Here is a 24,073-nt window from a genome sequence, read left to right on the forward strand (position 1 = left end):
GCTGATGGAAGATGCAGTGTTGTCTCAACGTTGGAAAGGTTACATATTCTGTCTGTCGGCCATTTTGAAATACACCATATATATTTGAGGTCTCAGAAGATCAGACAAAGTTGAGAGTTGAAGATTTATTGTCAGAGTCCATGGTCCTCGTAGCTCATTAGTGACTGCACATCTTCAGCTGTATTCATTGTGTCCCAGACACATGTGTCACACCAACAAACAAGCAAGCCGCTTTCTTGTTGAGCAAATATTTCATTACCTTCCTTCCTGTTTATGCCTCTCTGTGATCAGGATAATGGTCAATAGCATCCTGATTGTAGCACCAAGGTGTTGGTCCATATTTACGTAGAAATTATGGAAATATTGCATGTGTGTACGCGTGCGCAAGCACACACACACGCACTCAAACAGAATAAAAATTAACCCTGTGAAGTGAGGGGGATAATTCCATGGTAATTAGTGTTCTGTTTAATCAGTTTTTATTTTCCTATGCTGTTGTTAGGCGCAACAGACAAAACAAAAGGAGGCTTGCATGCATCTCTCCCTCTCTCGCCCCCTAATTACAAACATATCCAATTAATTACACACAAGTCCCGCTTTCATCTGTGTGCGCGACGAAAATGCAGAGCAGTCAGGCAGGAGCAGGGACACACACTAATACACAAAGAAGAAATTAATAATTAGTCACACACCAGCATCGTATGTATTCACATTCACATCCGAGCCTCAGAGTGGTTGTTTCAGTCGAACATGTTTGGCATTTATGACTAATGTTGATTTGAGTATCAACTAATGGTTGTACAAAGGGGGTTGTGTATGTACCGCATGTTGTGTATGTCCCTCTGAGCATAGAAGAGACATGTGAATTTTCCTTTGATTATCTTGTGCGTGTGTGTGTGGGCGTGTGTATAAATAGAGTGATGAAAGAGCCCCATAGCGTGTGTCCTATCAGTTGGGGGATTAATACACACCTGCTGTTGGAAATCAAACAACTTAGCCGGATGGAGGAACCTCCAAGCAGCCACCTGCACATCCCCTCTTTTAATCTCTACACGTTCAGTTTCTTTGACAATTTACACGTCTCAGCCTATAACTGTGTCACTTGTAATCCAAGTAGGAGCTGTAGCTTGCAACCATGTATCCACTTACCACGTGTGCATATATATGTTTGCTGAACAGCTCAGACTCTGACTGATCTCCAAACTTCCCAGGAACTCCAGTTTTTGCTGTTGCTTTCTCCAGACTCTCATTTCCACTTGACTCTGTGCATTCACATGTAGGGCGTAACAACTTCACACATTCCCCAGTATTCTTTGCATCTTTATGCACGTCAGATCTTTAAGATTGTATATTCATGTGATGTTTTTCCTCCAGCTTTATTTATTTTCTAAACGACCGCCCCTCATAAAAGCAGTCCTACGCATACAGATTCCAGTACCGAGGTGCATGCCAGCCTTAGTGACCGCCCTATTGTGCAATGAAAGCACTTCCTTCACCTGCATTGAACTTTCTCTGTGTCAACCCGACACCCTTCCCTTCTGCTTCTTCCCTATGAGGCGTTTTCTTTAGTCGAGAAAGTAACGGCCTTTGGGCCCTGTGTTTTTCAATTACCCACGGTGCAAAGAGTGAAGGGAGCTGAAGAGGGGGTGTACAGAGAGAAATGGAGAGAATGCTAGCTGTCTTTTAGTCTCGGAGTATCCCCTTGGGGAGGCCGTCCAGGTAAAGCAGAGGTGTTTGTTCTTATTTAGCGCCTGTGGCTTGCTGTGATTTGGCGTGCCCTGGGAACACAGATGAAACGGGCTTGTTGAGGAGGGAGGAAGAGAAAAAAAAGGTGAGCAAAATAGAGGTGAAGGTCTGGCAGCAGGCAAACGGGGGGGGGGGGGGGGGGGGGGGGGGGGGGGGGGGGGGGGGGGGGGGGGGGGGGGGGGGGTGTAAGTGGAAATGGTCATTAGAGGGTAGGAAATAAGAAGTGTGCATATAAAAATAGAGGAAAGCATTGCCGAAAAAAGTGGTGGATGTCTGTTTCATAGGTTCAGGATATGACTACTGAGAGGCTTGGTTGACTGGCATGGGTGCTTGCCCCTTGTGTCTGAAGTCATTCAATGTATGCGTGAGAAAGATTGAGACAGATAGACAAAGACAAAGTCATTGTCGAGCTCTAGTGACAGTAATGATTGTGTTCTAAGCCCCTTGACACCCTTAGGTCATAGCATTGAGCCCAGCCCAACACCATTGGCATTTCTGCCCCAAGGCCAAGTGTCTTTGGCTGTGAAATGGTTCTCAGTCTCACCCTCTCAATGCCAAAACCACCGTGAAGTGGACTTCAGCCTGTATCAATGACTCCTCTTCATGGACTCCTCCATTATAACCAATTCAATAGCCACGGCTGCATGCATTCACATCAGTAGCATTCTTTGGTTGGTCTAGTTCCTTCTTTTTTTGAAACCCTTCATCACTGACACACACAGAACATCAGTTCAAGGTTATTGGTGTTTTTTTCTGTCTCCAAGGTTGATTATCCATGCATTCTTTCAGTGTGTGTATGTCTGTGTGTGTGTGTGTGTGTGGAGAGTCCCAATGAGCTATTGTCCCCTCTTTTGAGTTTTGACCACCCTTCTGACCCCCTGTGATGATTGACAGGGCTTTTTGTCCAATAGAGAGCACTCACTCAGACCCCCAGCTGTGACTAAAGTTTGGTTTTACTGTGTTTTTTTTGGATTGTTTCAGTCTAGATTTCTTTGAGGTGTCAGTGGGTGCTTGCTCCCATGGAGGCATGGCCACTTGTCCACATGCACATCCATGTACTCACACACCTTTGATCTTTACACACACCACTAAGGCCCTCAGCCTCTTTGCGTTCCTCACTGTCCATCCCTGTCAAGCCCTCTGGCAGCCCAATGGCTTTCTGTCCATTCTCTCAGCCAAGTGGCAGTAGCTTTGTGCTCCTTTTTAAAGCATCTTATAGACATCTGCTTGAATATCCCCAGGTGGCTTTGGAAGCATATGTCAGAGCCAATTTGCTAATATTGAATACAGTGGCACACACATGTCCTGTTGATTGCAATGCCATGAATCATCGAATCTGTTCTGCCAGCAGCTTTTATTTTACAGTTGGTTGAATGTATCCAATGCACTTTGTATTGGTGTTAAGTGCAATTTAAAGAGAAGCAAACAAAAGTAGCCTGGAAGCATTTGTGTATTTGTTTAATCCCAGGAAAGTCACAGAGAGTCACCCTTTCACGAACTTAGACTGATGTCCCTTGTCTTTTGTGAAAGTGATGTTGCAAATAAAGCATTACCAACCCAATTTATTTTTCCCTGCAGAGTTAACCCTTTCCATTCTCTTGGCTGGTTTTGTGGATTTTTGAATGGAAAATGGTGAGGTTTTTGCCCGGTAGTAATAATAATATTCATATCAGCAGGTAATTACAGTTCTTTCAATAGAGAGTTAATCCACATTTGCCCTCTTTGTTATCGGGGTGCATACCAATGGGAGCTTTGGAGGTAGGCCCATCGAAAGACCTAAATTACTCTTTTATTCTGGGAGAAGACACACATTGAGGTCTGTGCAGACACACTCTTATACGACACCTACATACTTCTGTCCCTGTCTGTTTCTCTCTCATACACACACCTCTCCTCATATGCCTCTCATCAGCACCATATCTCACTCCATTTCTAGGTACAATGGCTGTGCTGTATTAGAACCGTCCGTGAACCCCTGCAGCTGTACTCTGTCCCCAAGCCCAGACTATGACACAGTTGGCTGGGGCAGAAGAATGACCCTCTGGCCCTGCCTCATTAAAATGGTAAAGAGCTGTAGGAGGATAGGGAAGCTAATCCTTCTACCAGTCCCCTCTTAGAGCCCTCATCTCCTGGCCTGAGACCGGGCTGGCTAAAATACAGACCCTCTGGGAGATGGAGATGATTGGGCTCAAATGGGACAGTTTAGGCAGTAGGCGGGAATGAAATGTGGTTTGGGGCTCTTCTTCTGTTTAAAATCAGTAGAGTGGTTTACTAGTAAGTATTGATAGTGTAGTATTTTTGGATTATAGGTTTCTACAGCTTTACAATGACCCTAATAGGCCTGGATCAAATAGTTCTGCCAGCTGACTCTTATAGAGTATCTTTGCTTATTGGTAAACCACATGGACAGCTTCATATTACTGAATATCACAAGAAAGTACTCATCAAAGTGGTCTTCACTAACGAGGTTTAAACAGTAATGGAGACTCCAAAATAATAATTCCAATACTTAAAAGTAAATCATGTTGGTTATTTTACTTGGTTCCCCCACTCTTTCAAAAGTGAAACTTTGCTCCAAGGCCAGGGCAGCCAAGTCCACACTGCATCAGTCATTCAGTCACTCGGTATGTAAGTTGCAGGGCTTGCAAAGCAGGAGGGAAACAGGGAAATGTTAATTTCCCTAAAGACTGACGGCACACAAGCTCACTGAGTAGTGACAACAATAATCCCTTTTTTACTATTTCCACAGTGGCAGGTAGCGAAAGAAATGCTGCAGTGTAGTTTGTGGTATTAATTGCATGTATTGATTGCATTTTAAACACCCAGCAACTTAATAATGCAGCAATTGATTAAATACACAATTAGTTTTACATATACTGGTTTTACCACTTAGGCAGCATTAGTTCCCGTAACTCTACACACCCGGAACAATGGGAAAGATGTAGAGAGAACATGGATTGAGGTTGGCCAATGTACTTACTCAGCAGGCCCACCTGAAGACTTCCTGATAGATAATGATACTCAGCTTTCAACCCAGAGAGAGAAAGAGAGGAACAGGGTAAGCAAACCCATCTGTTTTCCCATCAAATAATAAAACAGAAACAACAAGCAGTCACCTTGACCATGCGAATAAACATTATATTGGCTAGTTATTTATACATGTATAAATAACTAGCCTGAAGGAGGATGCGAGGGAGATTGACCTCTATCTCTGTTTCCTGGGAGCTCTCTGCTCCAGACAGTTCTTCGCGTTAACACTTGACATTTACCCATATCTTCCAAGTTCATTACATGAGCTACAATCTTGTGCGCCGAGCTCCTTGAACTTTATTGTCTGCACTGGTCTTCGTGAGAATTTCCAGCGTGCCGCTTTCCAGCTCTGCACAATTGTGTTGATGTTTCATTTTGATCATGTATGACTTGGCTGATCACAGTTATTTCACATCCCCTCCACGGAAACCATGAGCTTCCCTCGGTGCCTGACGAAATTAGGTGTTCTGTGGAAGGCTTTTGTGATAAATGCTTTTCATAAGGGTCTCGTCTCTTTGTCTGAATGTGTGTATATTGTGCTTGTTTGTGTTTGCGTGATTCTGCCTTCTTTTTCAAATGCTGTAAGACTGTTAATGGCTTCATTCATTCACTCCTGCAAGGAGTCTGCTCATCTTCTTTTAAGTGATTTCTGGATCTGCACATAGAGGATGTGGACTGCAACCAAAGAGGGCCTATTGAGAGAACTGCAGATAATTCAAGGCAATAAGCAGCACATACTGTACATTTTGACTATACGAATTATCATGACATACATGCTAATGTATTCATTATGTATAATTTCCATTGTACTCTGTGTGGGGGTGGTAGTTCCTGACAAAGACTAAAGAATTATTATTTTCAGAAATTGCTAATTCAATACTGTTTGACCACCCCTTCTTTTCTATCTCTATTTCCTTACCAAAGTATGCCGTTGCGCCTAACATACTGGATCTGGGCTGGGAGCGAACAGGCTGTGGTTTGGCATGTGCTTTTTGTTTGTTGTCTGCACACAAACATTCGACCTGCATTGTTACTAGTGTTATCACTGAGCTCCTCTCTGGCCTACATTTGACTGACATACTGTACTCTACTGTACTATACAATGGTGTTGTATTTCAATAGTCTCACATTCACACTCTCTTGAGTGTGTACGTACACCGTATCATCACACGGTGCCGTTGTAGAGGATAGACCTGGCACAATGACTTCTGGATGTGTTGATGCTACTGTGTGTCTGAAGGAGAGTGCAAAGTTAGGTTTTAGGGTATAGTCAAAATATTGCCACATTCTGAATCCTACAAAGATCCATTTATAAATCTGAAAAGATGAAGCGCAGGGATAAATATAAAATTGTTCTTGTTCCAGTTGCGACCAAAACAATTACTTGAATAATTGATTGGTGGTTTGACAACAGAAGGAATCAACCTCAAATCTCTTTAATCATTTATTTATCACACAAAAAGGACAAACATTCACTGGCTTCTATGTTTTCTAATCATTGTGATGTGATTTTGCGCTGTTAGTCGGATTGAAAACGCATTTTGAGAAAGTCAGCTCGATAGTTTTTCACTATTTTCTGACATTTTTATAGACCTGACCAGTAACCAGTTTATCGTGAAAAAATAGTCAACAGATTAAACAGTAAATGTTATTTGCATCCATTAGCCAAGAGATGTTTTTAAATGTGTAGTCATGCCTTAGTGGAGTGGCTTATTCTCTTATAACGCAGATAGCGAGCGTATTTTGTAGAAAACTGTAGGAGGATTCACAAAATGCAGAATGGAGAGTTTGTTATGGCTATTTTAGATGTGCTTTTCAGACATTGTTATATAAAGCTCATTTTGGTTTTAAATCTTCACTTGTACCGCTATCTACACAGACAGGCGCACAAACTGACACATACACACGTTACAGTATACAGAGAGACACACACACACACTCACACACACTCACACACACACACAGCTGTTCTTTCAGTAACTAAACGGTGCAGTTGTTGGACATACATGTTACAGCGGGAGACTCGCCCACTGACACAGTCCCCTTATTTCTACAAAACACACACAAACACACACCCACACACACACAAACAAACGTGTACAAAATGCGTACAGTAAACACACAAATACACACTGAAGATCAACAGCTGCAGGGCTTTCTGTAATTACACCTGTACTGCTGTTTGTGAGCCGTCACTGCATGTATGCAGGCAGCAACAAACACACACTTAGACACATTTTCTGTGGCATTTACATCTCATACTTACTTCTGTTAACACATCTCTAGGTATATTATCCTGATGCCAAAATCCTTTCCTTTTCAAATCTAAACCAAATGAATGAATCACCTGGTAGACTGAAGATGTGTTGATCTGCACGGTGGGAAAGTGTGTCTGTGTGTGTATGTATAGAATCGACAAAGATTATATCGCAGTCTCCTGTTGTTTTTTTAATTATTATTTACAGTCTCTTCTCTTCTTTCCTACATCTATTGAGCAATCTTCTTGGTTTTATTTTTACTCTACTATTAAGCATATTTTATGTACGTTCAGACTACACAGGTTTGTTTGTACACTTGATGATAAGTTGTTTCTTGTTCAGTGTTTATGTTTGTGTCTTCTGCCAATCTGTGCGCGCATGTGTGCACATATTTGTCTGTACCTTGTGAGGTGTGCTCTGAGTGGGCGTTTCACAGACAGCCAAGAGACCAGCAAGGAAATTTCCCATCAGCCAATGCAGTGTGCAGTGCAGGTTAAACCACTTAAGGCTCTGGAATCCATAGTTGCAGTACAACACAGCCTTCTCTCTCTCTCTCTCTCTCTCTCTCTCTCTCTCTCTCTCTCGCTTACTCTCTCGCTCTACTGGCATCCTCTGCATTCCTTTCTCTCTCCTTCCCTCACCCTCTCTACCTGACTCCCTCGCTCTCTCTGTCTCCCCAGATGAATCGGAGCAGAGATGAAAAGCTTTCAGGAATGCTGGCAGACAGGCAGTGCTTTACAGTAATCTAACCTGGGGAAGATGAAAGCCAGCTGGGAGGCTGGGAATAAAGCTTGGGGGGATGGGGGGGATGGGGGGGGGGGACGCAGAGAGAACGACAGGATAGAGTTTTGGGAAATAAAGGAGCGGAATGGCTACATGGGCAGAGAAGAAGAAAAAATTGTAAAAGAGTGAGTGAAAGATGGTTTGTGGGGTAACAAGAGATGCATAGTTTGTAAAGAACGCTGAGGGAATTGATAGAAAAAAAGAGAATGAGGGAAGGAGAAAAGTTAAACTTTCCCGGAAATGGGATGGATTGGAAAGCGTGCGATATTATCATAACCGCTATAAATAACATTATCATGAACTAGAATGATCCTTGTATATTTTCTTTATCAAATTAACCAAATCACCTAGATCGGTTCTCTTGAGCCTCTAAACCTTTTTCTAAAAAACTTGAGAATACCTAATAGTCATATAAAGACATTAATTTTGAATGATTTTAGCTATTTTTCTATCATGTACTTCAGTCAGGAAGATGGTGACAGACAAAGTAAAATAGAAGCGAAACACTGAGGTGGGAAATAAATGAAAACAACCCGTGGAAATGGGCTCCTACGTGTGGCATTGTAATTACTGTAAGTCAGTGTCATTTGGAGAGGCTGACATGTAGTGTAATTGTAGCTGTCATACAGATGACAGCAGCCCAACACAAACCTGTGGAGTTTACATTTCAGATCCTCTTCAGTGGAACAAACTCAATTGCAACACTACTCACTGAACACTGAAGTAGCATCAAGTGTACCACTGTTGTCACTCGAAATGGCTTTGGCAGGTGGAAGGGGGGTGCTGTGTTTGTGTGCGCGTGTGTGTGTGTGTGTCCTTTGGATCGTAATGTAGGTGGAGCAGGCCTGTCGCCGCTGCGACAAATCCCTCCTCGTGCACCTTGTACTTCCTGCGCAGAATGAGAGAAGCGCACCACACCAAAACGCCTTCCCCACCTAATTGAAATTTTGAGGTATAAGAGGATTTCTACACAACGCGAGCTGACAGGCTCCATTCACCAAATATCCTCTTAGAGTCCCCTCTCGCTCCTTCTGTCTCTCCCCGAGAAAGAATTAACTTTTATCTGTCTGAGAGTTTTAGTGCAGCTTACACCCATCTCTATCTGAACGTTCTCCAGTTGATCTGTCTCCGTTCCTCTCAATCTCCCCTCTTTGTCTCTTTTTCTCTCTGTCATTCAGGATTGCTCTGCTCCTACAGGGGCAAATGGTTTGCCTGTTTGCGCGTCTTACTTTGATGTGTCACATTGGAGAAGGGGCAAGAATAGGTAGACGGGGAAGACATTAATGTAGATGATGTGACAGAGACGGAGGACTGAGAGGACGAGAGAAAGTGGGAAAGAAAATGCCATATAAGTCAAATCCTCCACACATACACACATACTACTGTCTGAAGAGAGAAATAGAGAACAATATTTAAAGTTATGAGTCTGTGACAGATTTGAGTTTAATTTTCTTACCACCGAGAGTGTATGTTCATTATGTTTCACACTGCTGTAGCCAATATGTTTGTTTCCATGTTCAGAGTGAGTGTAATTACACACACACACACACACTCGCACGTCTACATGCTCACACATGCTAACATAGTGGTAAAGCTATCGTCTTCATTCAAACATGCCTCCTTTTATTTGTTCCTCCGTCTTTGTGAACAAACCATCCTGAAGGGACACACGTATTTATTAATGCAGGGGAGTTATTAGACGCCCTCTGTGAAGCCGCCGTCATCATGCACACAACACTGCTTATGTGCCACAGCGTAATGCATAGGCGTGAAACTCTAATGTTGCTCCCTTGATAAAGACGCGCTAATTTTAGAGGAAACCTCCTGTGGAGTCGGTGAAAAAACGGCTCATACTTGACACGTGATGTCTTCATTGGTGGAAGAGATGAAACGGGTATATAAAGTATACATAGATAAAGGTCTTACTGAATCAGAATTTAATTATCGAGTAGGAAATTGATTGGTGTACATAATTTAACTTAAAATGTGAAGTGATCGCCATGCCATAATGAATGCCACTCAGCCTAATCCATCATAGTGGTTTCCTTTTCTGACCACCCCCCCAAAAACCTTGTTTTGGTAGGGTCGTAGCCTAATTCATAATTATACGATTCCAGTCTGTGAGACATAAATACAAGAAGATTATTTAGTTTGTTTGGAGAGAAAGTAAGATGAAAAATTGTATTATCCTGGTTACATTTGAACAAGGTGATGAAATATTAGATTTGTCATGTAACTTGTGAAAACATTGTTGCATATTAACCTATACCTTTAGGAGTTTTTGTGGGTAATTATAATACTTTCATAGTAATTTATTCTATTCCTTCAATATGTGCCGGTTCACCATAAATATACTACTGTAGGCTGAATGCACAAGATTAATAAGGTGGCAAAAATATCACCAAGTAAGGTCTGGTCACGACTCCTGTGGCTCCTCGGCTGCTGGACACTGGCTGATGTGTTTTCATATCAACCAGTTTTGTTCCTTCACACACAGCCTTCATTGAATGCATCCTAACAATTTCCAGTGGGCATTGGCCTTCAGTCTTCTCACCATCTTTCCTCCAATGATTTCCATTATTATAGCACATGCCTCCAGGGTTTACTGGAGTGTTATTCCCTGCTTTCTATGTCCTCCTCATTCTCCTTGTTTTTTAATTTTCTCACTCTCAGCCTGCCTCTTTGTCTCCCTCTCTCTGTCCCCTGCAATGCCAGCAACGCAATTTTACACTTCAGTGGGGAAACAGGTATAATAGAGGGAATGTGCCAGTCGGTTTAATAAAGGAATAAAGGCAAAGAGGAGAGATGAGAAGGAAAAAGGAAGCGCTCCTGGGGCTGGAAACAAGGGAATATACACAGAGACTCATGCACACACACACACAAACACACACTCGCACAGACAATAAGGAGGGAACACAGATATTCACACCTGCTTATCTCAGAGGAATTGGTTGGGAGGTGCTTCCCCATTTAATTAGAAACTTTAGTAGGAACCTCATAAATCACCACAACATAAAAGTGAAGGCTAGACAATGAATGCTCCCCATGTACACGCTGGTGCACACACACAAATCTGCACATGTCCGAAAGGTAAGCCTATTGGTAATTCATGAATTCATGAGCATGTGTGATCTTCAGCCTTAGTCAGTGATCCATCGATTTAATATGTGTTCATTTATGTGTGTACTGAGTGGAGTCTGTCTTCCCCATTGGGGCTGAGTATACCAGTAGAATATTATATTGTGGCTGACAGGAATATTGCTGGATAATGCGTGTTTCATCAACTTCCTCCTTTTTAATTTGGAGTTAAAACACCTGTAAAATATGTCACTCAACACTGTGATTGCTCAGTATATAGGAAAGAAATATCGTTGAGTTGACAAACAGCACAGGGGCGCAGAAAGGTCACTGTGTATATGTGACTCACGTGCGTGCTCACGACTGCACGTATTTAGCCCTGCGCATGTGTGCCGCTGCTTGAACTTGGGGGCACGGCGTGTGCTTGTGTCTCCAGAGTTATTCTGATGGCAGTGTCTGGTAACGGGATCCAGGGTGGTGTCTCAGACAGCGTCTGGCTCTCAGCTCCCCATGTATTATTCACACACCTGAACACACACACACACACACTGCCTCCTAGTACACTTTCTTCTCCACATTTGTGGCTGAACAGTTAACAGTTCGGGTTTGTTGTCTTTTCTTCCTGCGTGTATCAGCAGCGTGTGTGTATGGGTCCTGTTGTGTATTTGTGGATATCTCCCAGGAACCCAATCACAGCCTTGAAGTCAATGAAGTTCTGCGGTTACCCTGGTAAACAAGCCAAACATTAGTATTGACCAGAGAGTAGAGGACAGACTGATAAGCAGTCAAATAAATCCATAGATAACCACTCAAACAAAGCCTGGTCTGGAGAAAAGGGACGGAAGAGTTTTCAAAGTCATCCCTTGGCTAAAGTTGATCTGAGCCTGTCAGTAGGTCATTATCAGACCTAGACATCTCTTTGGGCACCTGGCCCTTCTCAACCACCACGGTTGGATAGGCTGCTGATGGACATTTATAGAAGCAGAGTATGCTGCAATCAAGAAAAGCCTATTGAGTGGGCCCTGTTAAGATGAAAGAAGGCCACCCCCACCCCCCACCCCCGGCATTGTGTTGTGAAACACAAGCTTACATAGAGATGCGTACATAGAGGTCACAGTGGGGGTGTTTGTGAGATGACCCTGTGACTGTTGATCAAAGTCTGTCACTGGACCATTTTGTTAAGAGCTCATATTCACCTGAAGTTCCTGAAGAGAGCTAGAGACCTGTTCTGATCTGAGGTTTTCCTAACATTGCTCTTTTTGTGTGTCCAATTATTCACGACCTTAGGTTATCTTAGTCTCAAAAAGCAAACAGATACTCTATTCATCATCCCCAATGGTTGGTTACATTGCTGATTGACAGTTAAGGAAGCAGGGTGTGGTCAACTGATAAAAGTGCCATTAAGTGGCTCAGCGGAAGAATGGGCAACGCTCTCCTAGTTGATAACTAACCAACTCTCCAAACAAACTTCTAATGCGCATATGCTGCCGATGCTGGAGAGTTCTTCTATATGAAGGTTGCAATGTTTATTATTTTAGGCAACCTATATTTATTAATACAGGGAGAAGAGTGGTGAAGGTAGATATCTCTTTCCACCTCTTCCTCCTCCTACCTCTGCTTCTCTAACGTCAAAGCTAGCCACCTCTTTCTCACTCGGCTAAATGCTTAGTTTCCTGGTTGCTACTATTCTCACAGGTGTGGATACTACATACAACGTTTCCTTCTCTGTAAAGTCCACACACACACACACACACACACACACACACACACACACACACACACACTGAATAATTTCTCAATGTGATTATACTCAACAGGCTGTATTGATAATATTCAACCTGCGTAAGTTTGCCGGCCACACTCTTAAATGAATGGCATCCTTGGCTCTGGGTTTTGAGCACTGTTGGGTCGCCTGAAAGGCCAAGTCTTGATTCGACACAATGGGCTGATTTGGTGCCCTCAGTACTGCGGGGAGTCTGTTGACTTCATTAATGGCTCCCAAAGCCTTTTAGCTCTCACACAGTGGCCTCTGGTCACATAATATAATGGGGTGCACACCGCTCTGTGTCCCTGCCACCGGGTTGCACCACTAATAGAGACACAGGTGGTGATGTGCGCTCACATTATGCCGTTCCCTCTTTGGGGTCCTTGAGGCTCAGCCAGTGGCTGCAGCAGCACATGAGTGAACAGCAGCTCTCATCACTGCAGAAAAACGGCGAAAAGAAAAGGGGAAAAACAGTAGAGGAAATAATTGGTTGGAAAGAGAAATGTGCGTAAGGGTTTTTCTCAGCCCGGCCAGGTATTTGTCTGCACTAAATGAGGTCTGTCAGGAGATCTCTACCTGTCGCCTCGAACACCCCGCTGCGGCTCTAATGAGACAGCGAAAGAGGAATTGGACGGGGAAAGAAAGACGAGGAACAGACGGGGTTGTGTAGAGGGAGACACGCTCAGACATCTTCTCGGCACAGTGCACGTAATGGCGTGATGCATATTGCGAAGGAAAATGGCAAAAGTACACGAGATCAGAACAGAAAGAGTTGACTGAAAGGAAAGCAAATAAGGGATGCAGCCGTTTTTGAGAAAAGGAAAAGGGACAATTGTCAAAACAAAGGAAGGTGTTTTGCTGTTCACTCTGCACATTGATTACTTATTGTTTGTTTTTTGTTTTTTATTGACTTGATAGAAGATAACCTGTCCACTTCCACAAGAAATGAAGAAAAAAAAAATACATCAAGTCTACAAGGCTTTTTTTTTCTCCACTCCACTCACAAAAAGGTGCAAGAAGCACAATGAAAAGAGAACGGATGAATGGGAACATGCAACATAGGGTTAATCTTTCCAGCAGCAGAGGAATACAGTCTGCATCAAACAGGGGGGGCGTGGCATTTTGAAAAGAACAGATGTAAAAAAAGTAAATAAAAAAAAAACTTGGGTGAGTTGTTTGAAGTCAAGTGGTCACAAATGTTCTCAAGACTGAACCGGCCATACGCTTGCAGGTGTTTCAGTCAACCTCATGGATTACAGATTGCGCCAGAAGGAGTGAGAGAGGGGGGGGGGGGGGAGAAAGAGAGAGAGAGAAGAGAGAGAAGGAGAGAGGGAAAAAGAGCAAAGGCAATAGCAGAGGAGGGAAATGAGTAACACAAGCTAAACTGTGAGCCCCCTGCCTGGTCACAGTGCTCTGAGGCAGCTCAGCAGTGAACAGAATGATAGCAGGGAGACCTGCCACTCACCCTTTGAAGCCATGGGGGAGATTGAGGGAGGAAAGGAGAGCAGGGGGAGAAATGAGTTAGGAAGCCTCCAGACACTTGTCCCCTTTCACGTCCAACACCATCATCCCTCAAAATAACAATCTTGTCCTTCTCTTTGCCTCTCTCCTTGCTTTTTACGTCTATCTCTCGGCAGGGGATAAGGTTAGATTAGTAGGCCGCATGCACCTGGAGGCTAACGGGCACCACACCTTTTAATGCCACAACGGTCAGTCACTGAGCCAGGGGTCCCCCGGCGGCTCTGTCTGCCACAGTGTCAGATCCCAGATGTGAGGTTGTGGAGACTAAAGCAGCACCAATAGAAACCAACACAAGTGCCTGTGTGCATCCCTCACTCACAAAACTTGTGAAATAACTATATTTACTTCCGTAGTTATTTTGTATTGCTGCTGTTTTTGACACAGTCCACCCACTAATTAGTCTTAGTCTTAGCGATACCACTTTCATCTCATAGCATCGAGTCGTGGATGTTTAACAGTGGTTTCTTTAAACCTCCTGTTCCTAAACAACCTTCCCAAAATAACACATCTGCAGAGGATTAACCTCAATAAAACCAAACCCGACAGGGAGGCCAGTGTAGAGGCTCGACACTGCCAATGCAAGTCTCTGTAGTTAATTTACCTGCTAACAATGACTTTTAACAAAGCACCTTCCCTCACACTGCAGGCATCGGGTGGGGTGGGGGTCATTAATTAAAATCCTGCTGTGTAGCAAACATAAAACAGAGAATAGTGAATTAAAGAACAGAATGAGTTCAGTTCCACACTGTTTTTTTTTGCCCACTCATCCTCCTATAGAGAGCGAAGTCAAGCTGGAAGGAAGGAAGGGGGGATATTGAAAGTGCCTTTAATGAACTGAATGAATATTTTACTTCAGTAGCATTGAGTTCATGCTGTAGCTTTGGATAAATGCAATGTGTCTTCATATAGCGTGTCATAAACCATAAAACACGATGCCAAAAGACATTGTAAATGTAGAAGTACCACGGCATTAGTCATTCTTGTGTCACCTGCAGTACTCCTTTAGGAAACCACACGTCTTTAGAGCACTCCTCACTGGGCAGACGTCCTCTCAGACAGAATGAAAACATGTGTCCATCCGTCATTGTTCACAATAAATCTTTTGGGATAAACAGTGAGTCATTCGTGATTCTCTGCTCCATCTATATACTACACGGCCGGCTTGGCATTCTGCATTAGTGTGCCACGTCCTCGTTAATACCCAGAGATTAATGTCAAATCATCCACACTCCCCCACTAGTCTCGCACCAGTCCATCTCGCCTAAAGCTATATATTGAGGCATTGAACGGGGAAGTGGAGGGTTTGTCCTGCCATTGATTGACACTGAGAGATGGATCCAGTGCTGCCTCGTAGCCCCCTTTCCTTCTGTTATTCTCTTCCCCCCCCCCCCTCTTCTTTTCTTTTTGTCTGCCATATGTTTCAATGAGCTGGACAGATTTGGCCAATCAGACAGCCACCATTGTATTGCTGTCGGTGTGAATAGAATGCGTGGAGAGACACATTGCCATTATGTAGTGACGACACGTTGTTTCTTTTCTTCATGTCAGTAAATGTTCTTCTCAGTTGTCTCTGGCTGTCTGACTGTCTCTCTCTTCCGAGGCTCTTATTGCATGTCCTGCATTGCCTGGTTGAATACCGAACGCCGCTGTGGTTTGACAAAGAGGGTCGAAACCTGAGCAAAGTGTGGCAGGTTCAGGTAACAGTGGCATTTGGCATGCGGATATGCTGTTGCTGCTCCAAATTGTTTCTGATTGATATCTTGGACAGATATGGACCCAAGGGATAGACCCCAGGAGACCTCCACTTTGCCCTTGGACTTGGATGTGTTTGAATTAAATCACTGACATTGACAAATTCAACACCGATAAATTGTAAATAGGTTAAATGTTGTACATATTGTTTGTAGTTTTGGCCATCATTTCAGATGGTTAACATTGTATATTTACTTTCAATCTCATTGCTGAGATCGATACATCTGACTCAGTTTGAGGCCAAGAGAGCAAAGTAGCAGCAGCAGGCAGACAACAGTTTACCTTGAATATCTACCCACTTAAATGCAGTTAAAATGTCTGTTTTCATCCATTGCTTTGTAAAACTAATTTCATTCACAGACATGGCAGTTAAATGTAAAACAAGGAAATAGTTTTGCAGCTCAACATTACTAACCACAGTTCCTTAGTATCGAAGTTGCAATGAACCCCATTACACTGTAAAACCACAAACAATCTTCTTTAAAGCATTTGGAATCGTACACATCATGTTGGAACAATGCTTACCACGTGGACATCCAGCAGAAATAGGGTCATGACTCTTTTTGGGTGCAAGACCGCTGGCACTGACTCTCGGTTCGCCCATGCGTGTTTCAGGGATTTGATGGAATTCCTCACACGAGTATTGTGGTAATTTAGGTTTCCCAGCATGCTGTGTGACTTTGGATGACATTCTGCTCCAGCCCACTCACCTCACTGTGGTTGCGTGGCCCCTGTCAGACCACAGTGATACTATAGTCAGCAGCTTATTCTGGCTTCCACCAGCAGCATGTTGGTCATGGTGTGTGTTCCAGCCATGGTGTGTTAGTGTGGGTGCCATGCGTAACAGACTGCAACTCTGTGTGACTAGCCCTCCTTTTTGACGCCCCAAAACTCGTGCCATGGCAGGCAAGGACATAATTCTCCAATCACTCGCACAGTCCTCACTAGGAAACACACACACACACACACACACAGCGTTCCAACCCTTCAGTTATTGTATGTTTTAGGAGGCACACTTTCAATGTGCTATTTCCCCAATAGGGTGTTGTCCAGAGGGGGTGGTTTTGAATGTGTATTTCCTGCTCAGCCACAACCACCATCTGCATTAACACATAGACAGCAGTATGTTTTATGTCTCCTGAGGATTGACCAGACTTCCCTCTAAAATGTAAAAAATCCATCTGACCACTTGATGTAAAGTAGTTTCTGCCTAATGGCATCCCCGTTCTTATTTAAAATGGATAGAAGTGCTCAGATGTGCAACTAACGGGAGTAAAGTGCAATTTTCGCCAGAGAAAAAGTTCCAGAGGGGCAACATCATTATTGACCTAGGAAATGTGAGGTGCCTATTGGATTGCCTGTTTATTTATTTTATTAACAGGATATTGTAATTAAGACAAATACTACATTTTTACCAGCTTCAATATGGATTCCCTGCAGCATCGGAGGAAGTGCAGTAATTTCCATGTGCTGTGTGGTGCACAGTGCCAATACTAGGACACTGAGAGAGGGTACTCATGTGGTTTTCACACCGGAATGGCTTCCCTTTCTGTATCACACCTTCTGCTAGCTGTTAGCCACATGGAGAGAGTAAGATAGTCACTTTGGGCACATTATTTTTCATTGACAGATTCGAAGCAGAAATACCATTTGCACATGGGATCACATTTGTTGTTCTCTGAGCTGTAACTGAAACTTTTATATAAACCTATCATCAGCTGTCAGTTTTTCTGATATAACAACTCGGCCCTCACATGTTCTACTTTAATGGTAGTGGTAGTCTGATTAGCTTGAAAGACAGTCCCTAAATATTTGTCTCTACCACAGATCACATTTACTGCCTTTTCACTGCAGGAGCCACAGTCTGGTGCTAGTGTAGTTATATCTCAATGCCACTAGGGGGACACAGTTTATGGCCAGGGTGGTCGCTTTATGAAGGACTAGGATTTCCTCTGAATGATCTGAGGTATAATGTGGATTTCTCCACACAGATGCACACACATACGGATCCAGACACACACAGAGCTATGTTTACTACACACATTCTGCAGGGCTGAGGAAGTGTGCTCCGTGAGTCAAAGGCACCAGTAACTCCTGCCACCCTCCCCAGAGTAACCGACATTACCATATGAGTAGCTACAGCCAGACAGCCTGTGTGTGTGTGTGTGTGTGTGTGCGTGTGTGTGCGTGTGTGTGTTTGTGTGTTTGAGAGTGTAAGCGTGTGAAAGAGAAGGAGAGGGAAATGCCAATGTTTTTTTTACACGCAATAGCTTGTGTGAACACAATACTTATTTGCATGTGTGCATTTATGTGTGTGCCCGGTGCATCTCTCACCTTCCCACTACTCCGAGGCTAAATGAAGTCTGTCTGGCAGTGAATGTCTATTGTGTAGTGCTAATGTGATAGCAGAGATTAGCATTGTAATCCATTTAGCATAGAGCAGCTAATCCACTTTATTACTGTTGAAAAGAAATCAGATAATATTGGTTAGCACCACTGTAGCTGCCTTAATGATTTTAAGCTGATGATAATTACTGCTGACATTTAAACTAGGATTAGTTGTTTTATAAAAAAAAAAGACACAATTGGCTTCAGATTTTCATCAAGGAAATTAAGGTATTGATTGTGTTTAGTCTATGCTGAGTTTGTGTGTTTCTGTAGGAATAAAAATCATGCACTGGCTATTTATTTCAGTTTATTTCTTAGCGTTATGGACACTGAAGGTGGTTTGAGTTTGGTATCAGGAGAGATGAAGTCTGCTGCAAGCCCAGGGCAACACTGCCGTGTTAATTGAAAAATAAAGGATACAGGTTAAAACTGCTGGTAAATACGTGTGCCAATTATTGTCCAAATAGGTCCATTGGATTTTATTTTTAATCAGGCGTTTTCCCTTACGTGCTCCCTCCAGTCCCAGTGTTCCTGCGCTGCATGCTTTCGGACGTGCTGTGCACTCCCTGGTGGCTCATTTGTTTTGTTGGTGGTCAGATTGATGGATAATACACAGGAGCTTCCCCTTGAAGCCCCTCCACTCCCTGGTGACTGTGGATCTGTCCCAACACAATAAAACTCCATACTCAGTCTCCTGCCTTTAACTCTGCATGGGCAAATTGACACTTCCCTCATATACAGCGGCGGTAAGCTGATACACACACATCTTCACATACGCTCACATGCACACACATGCTGTGGACAGTGTGCGTACGCACAGCGCCTCAAATTAACTCACCCGATCGGCCAGATTAGATAACCCCACCTGCTGAATCTGGCTCTAGGTCGCATGGAAGTTTCTTTCTTCCTCCCTCCCTCTTTTCTTTCTGTCTTTCTCCTATTCCCCTTCTGTTCTTTTTTTCTTTACAGCTGGCCCAAGAGCATACAATGGTTCCCAGGGAAAGTGTGTGAGGCTTTGATACGCAGACTTCAGGTCCTTTGAGATCAGGATCACAAGCCAAGCAGAAGGCAGGGCGAGGAAGGAAGAACGACAGAGAACCAAAGAAGGGGGGAGAGTGGGGTGAAATCAGGGTGAAAGATGGTGCCTGTTTAAAGAAATGTCATGTTGTGAAACTGGATATCAGAAGAAGCAGCAGGCGGAGGGCAGGATGCATACTGCACCCTGTGCACTCAGGTTTCTGTCTTTTCGATGACAAAGAGAAGTTCCATTGGACTTTAATAGAGCAGTGGATGCTTCGAGGTTGGCTTCTGTTTCAGTGCAGTCGAGGGCTGGAGCGACTGCCATCCAGTCACTTAGTGTAAAGGATGTTTTTATTGCGTTTCTAAAAACCCAACCGTGATGCTACTCGCTATGTGATGATGATGAAAGAAATCTAAGAAGCATGCCGCACCAAACAGCCATTTCTCTTGAAATATTTTTATTTCTATGTTGACATTTTCTTTTAATGTGCATCTTGCAAAGTAAGAGCGAAACGGTCCCTAACAAAGGCCTGTTTTGTTTTCAGTAGGTACAGCAACACTTTACTAAAGGTTTAAACACTTAGACCAGTTAAGCGTTCTTGACCTTTTTAAGGAGCTTTATTAATTATTAATTCATCATAAAGTGACTCCCCTCTCTACCACGACCATCTGCTTCCTGTCTAATTATCTTCGGTTTGTGCCAATTAACCATGAACCCTTAAGTGCTGGAGAGCACCGGGAACTACCAAGAGCCCTCACAACTTTAACGAGACTTGCTTCACACCTGTCTGCGAGCCCACACAGGCCTGTGTGTGCGAGAGCGTGCGTTCTGCCGGGTGATGAAAGTTGCTTGCGTCGCTATGTGTCAAAGCTGTGTGTTAGTGGGAAAATTACAGCCAGAGGACCATATTTTGAAAGGATCATTTGGAACACACCCTGTGCGTTTGTTTGTGTGTGACGATGTAAGCAGATGTTCGGGCGCAACCCAGAACACTTCCATCACGCCACCAAGTGTGCGTGGGGCCAATTCCATGCACTTTCTGCTGAGTAAACACACCGAGGGGCTCACAAACCACACGTCTAGCCCAGATGCCTTTATTACTGTAATCACTTTTGAATGTCTGAAACGGTGATAGAGAACGATGAGCGTCTCAGATACAGCGCAGTAAGCCATGGTGCATGGAAATATCCGAATGCTTGATGTGGTTCATAGGCGATTTTGTCAAGAACTTTTTTCAAAAGTACTTTTTTAATGATACCACAATCCCAAATTGGACACTTTTCTTGTCCTAGATGTCGACTTTGTTCAGTTGCCAAGTCCTCCTTTTCTGGGAGGCAGCATTTCTCTTTCTCACTTTGCTTCTGTTTAACCTCAGCTATTAATCACATGATATATGTTCAGTCCTGTCATCCACTCTTCCGTTGTCTTTTCTGAAATCAGTCAAGTTAAAATAATAACTGTTTGAGTAATTAAACATTTCTATCCAGTTGACAGTAATTAAATACTCAGTAACGGGTTTGATAATATACTTCATTCAAGGTTTTGAATGTTTCTTTATTCAAACGCTGTTCTTGTAACGCCTGTGAAGCGATGTGAGCGCCACAGTAATTATGCATTTAATTGAATGTGTTCATTCTTAATATGCTTCTGTGTTCTTCCAGATCCGGGTCGACGGCTCCTCTCGCGCTCAGCAGTACGAGACTGTGCAGGCGGTGGAGAATGGACCCATCCTCCGAGACATGGCCTTCTCTTCTGACCACCACTACCTCTATGTCATGTCTGACACCCAGGTTAGACACTCACAAACTCACACAAACACACACATCATAAGCCCCCCCCCCCCCCCCCCCCTTCGCCCTGCAGAGTCAATATCATAACCACTGGCATTTATCATTTTCTTATGTCACAGGGTACAATAACCTTTGGTGTAGCGTGGAGGATTTCATTACAGCCTGGCTGGAGGAGAGGAAGGGATTAGATAGACTGTTGGGTGCTATGACCAAGTCTTTTTATAGAAACTGACTGTGGGGAGAGTTGGAGTGAATAAATGTGTTGAATTATAGAGAGAGTGGCCTCAGTCCACTTGTGTGAGTGTGTGTTTTGGTGTGCATGTCTGTGCACAGATTCACACATACACACACTCCCTTAGTACCTTTGATGACATGGAATGTGCAGCGAAATAGCGGCACTCTGTGTAATGGACACAGACACAGTGAGTCTGCGAACGCCTCCTTTTAGAGGCAAAACCTTTCTAAAATAACGCCACGGAAAGTCCAATGCGCTCACATTAATGCGCACGTGGCCGTGACTCACTGTGTTTTCATTTTCTCTGCATATTGCACACAAAAAGACCCACAGCGGCTGCTGTACATGTAATACATGTAATACATGTACAGCAGCCAAGACAAGCCAAGGCACATGTATCTGTCTGTATGTGTGCAACATAAAAACACACACACACGAATATTCTGATATAAAAACATAAAAAACATAGAAAAATAAAATAGTTAATTTGATGACATGCAGTGGTGGGCAGAGCCAAAGCCCTGATCTAATACAATTGAGAGCTGGAGAAATGGATGACTATTGTGTAACCAACACAGAGAGCATTATTGTTTCATCAAGCACTGTTAAAGGGATAGTAATCAAATCGTTAAAGCCAAATCAGGCCACTAGTTGAAGAATCCATTGTGGAGCACTCTCTTTTCAGTTCAGCGTAGCCCCATTAATATCATTATTAATGTGACCGTTATACCGAAATAATGTTGCAAAAGCGTCAGAGTCAGATAATATGCATATCATCCCCCCCCCCCCCCCCCCCCCCCCCCCCCCTTCTATTTATCTCATGCCACGCATAACCACAGAAGGCCACTGCTGCTGCGTTGGCAGTGATAGCCTCGTGGCCCCAGTATATTGTCTGCAGCTTCCAGGTGATTAGAAACCTCTCTGGCACCATGGAAGTGTCAGTATTTCCTAATGTGTGGCGCAGTTTGTTTGTGTGTACATGCGTTAATACAAGGACATTTTTAGAAGCCCAGATTTCCCTGATAACACTTTAAATATCAGACAGACAGTGACTAGAAAGTGCCCTTTCAAAAGCAGCTCTCATCGCCTCTCCTGAGGCGTCAGTCGGCCCACCAGCAGAGAGATTAGGAAAGGAAAGGGAAGGAGGGGAGAGACGAGTTAGCAGGATAAGGACGTTTAGGATACTATTTCGTCATGGCATCCAGTTACATCCAATCCCTCTTAAGTATAAATCTGTTAATCAGTTATGTTATTTAGTTTCTCTCTCTTTTGGATTGTCGTGCATGTAATTGGGCTTACAGAAGATATTACAGAATAACAAATTAATTATTAAGAATACTTAATTTCCATTCCCTCCCCATAATGTTGGATTTCTTTTAGTCTCGCTATTATCGCCCCAACATCGTGTTACAAATTTAGCTTTTTTAATTTGCATGCCAATTAGCTCATATTGAAAACAGCAACTAAGTGAGTTTTGTTAGAGTGTGTGTGTGTGTGTGTGTGTGTGTGTGTGTGCGTGTGCGTGTGCGTGTGCGTGTGCGTGCGTGTGCGAGGCCTTCATAGTAATAGGTCTATTAGCCTAGTTAGAGGGCTGACCTCCACTAACTGTTTAGGATGAACATCTGGGAATTACCATACACACAAATATAGAAAGTAGTTAATGAACACATACACACAAACACATAATCCTTTAATGTTGAAAGGTTTATAGAACACAACTAAGTGAAGTGAATGAATGCAACTTAAATAATTCATTCCACCAAATAATTCAAACCTTTTTATATGTTTGATGTTTCTTTCAAGATCAAAACTATTTTACTAGATGTTGTATGATATTAAAGTTATTAACAATATTTGATAACCAATCATTTCCGTAATTGTTTTCACCAATACTGACTAATTTCTAATTCAGCACAATACCGATCTCTTTTTCTTGAGTCGGTAGAGTGTCATCAGTTACACCATAACAGTATTTCTTCATGCTGTCATTGCGTTATTACCAGCAGTACCTGACTTACTATCAACACAGCACTGTTCCCAAGTGTCTGCAATCACTCAAGGAGATGAGTGCAAATTGCTTCATCTCAAATGTAGAGAACAATATTTTGGCAGGGCAGGTTTGTTCTCACAGCCTTCTCTCCAGCGAGTTGATTATTGAAGGTTTTCCTGTAAACTGTAAGATGAATTATACCCTGTCATGCTGTTGCCTCGAGTTAAAACAAGCGTTATGAAATGTCAAAGAGGGGTCACAGTATGTGCTAGAAAACAAATAAATAAAGACACCAACATCCATTTTCCACATGTGATACATCTTTTCAGACTGACAATGGATTAATGAAATGTTGAAGTTCAAAGGTCATATTGTGGTCAGCCGTACACGCATGGGTTCTGTATAACCGTAACGCCTGCCGGATCAGAGTGGTGGTTCACAGGAGCAGCGTGCACAAACACACGTGCATATGCCAAATTCCCAGTGGTGGCAAAAAGAAAACGCTCTTAAAGCAGCCCGAGCTGGTCGATAGCTGAAGGCCACCTGCTGTTTCCGGGGGCCTGGGACTCAGACACTCAGGGAGAGTGTGATAGATGGAACAAGGGAGAAATACAGAAAGAGGAAACACATGATAGAGAGAGAGAGAGAGGGGGGAGGGGGCTGAGGATAAAGTTAGTCGATACAGCTGCTCTTCTGCTGCTCTGGACCAAGAGACA

At 43.3% G+C, this 24,073-nt stretch overlaps 1 protein-coding gene across 1 annotated transcript in view; it reads left to right on the forward strand.

The window, feature by feature from the left end:
- The window catches only part of plxna4 (plexin A4), a 181,525-nt gene that overhangs the window by 76,290 nt on the left and 81,162 nt on the right, over positions 1-24,073 (forward strand). The window contains exon 3 of the mRNA XM_034526697.1: positions 21,004-21,132. Within this exon, the coding sequence (XP_034382588.1) occupies positions 21,004-21,132 (129 nt within the window). The remainder of the gene's footprint in view (positions 1-21,003; positions 21,133-24,073) is intronic.

The sequence above is a fragment of the Cyclopterus lumpus genome, chromosome 23, assembly GCF_009769545.1.
Source record: "Cyclopterus lumpus isolate fCycLum1 chromosome 23, fCycLum1.pri, whole genome shotgun sequence".
Classification (NCBI taxonomy): Eukaryota; Metazoa; Chordata; class Actinopteri; order Perciformes; family Cyclopteridae; genus Cyclopterus; species Cyclopterus lumpus.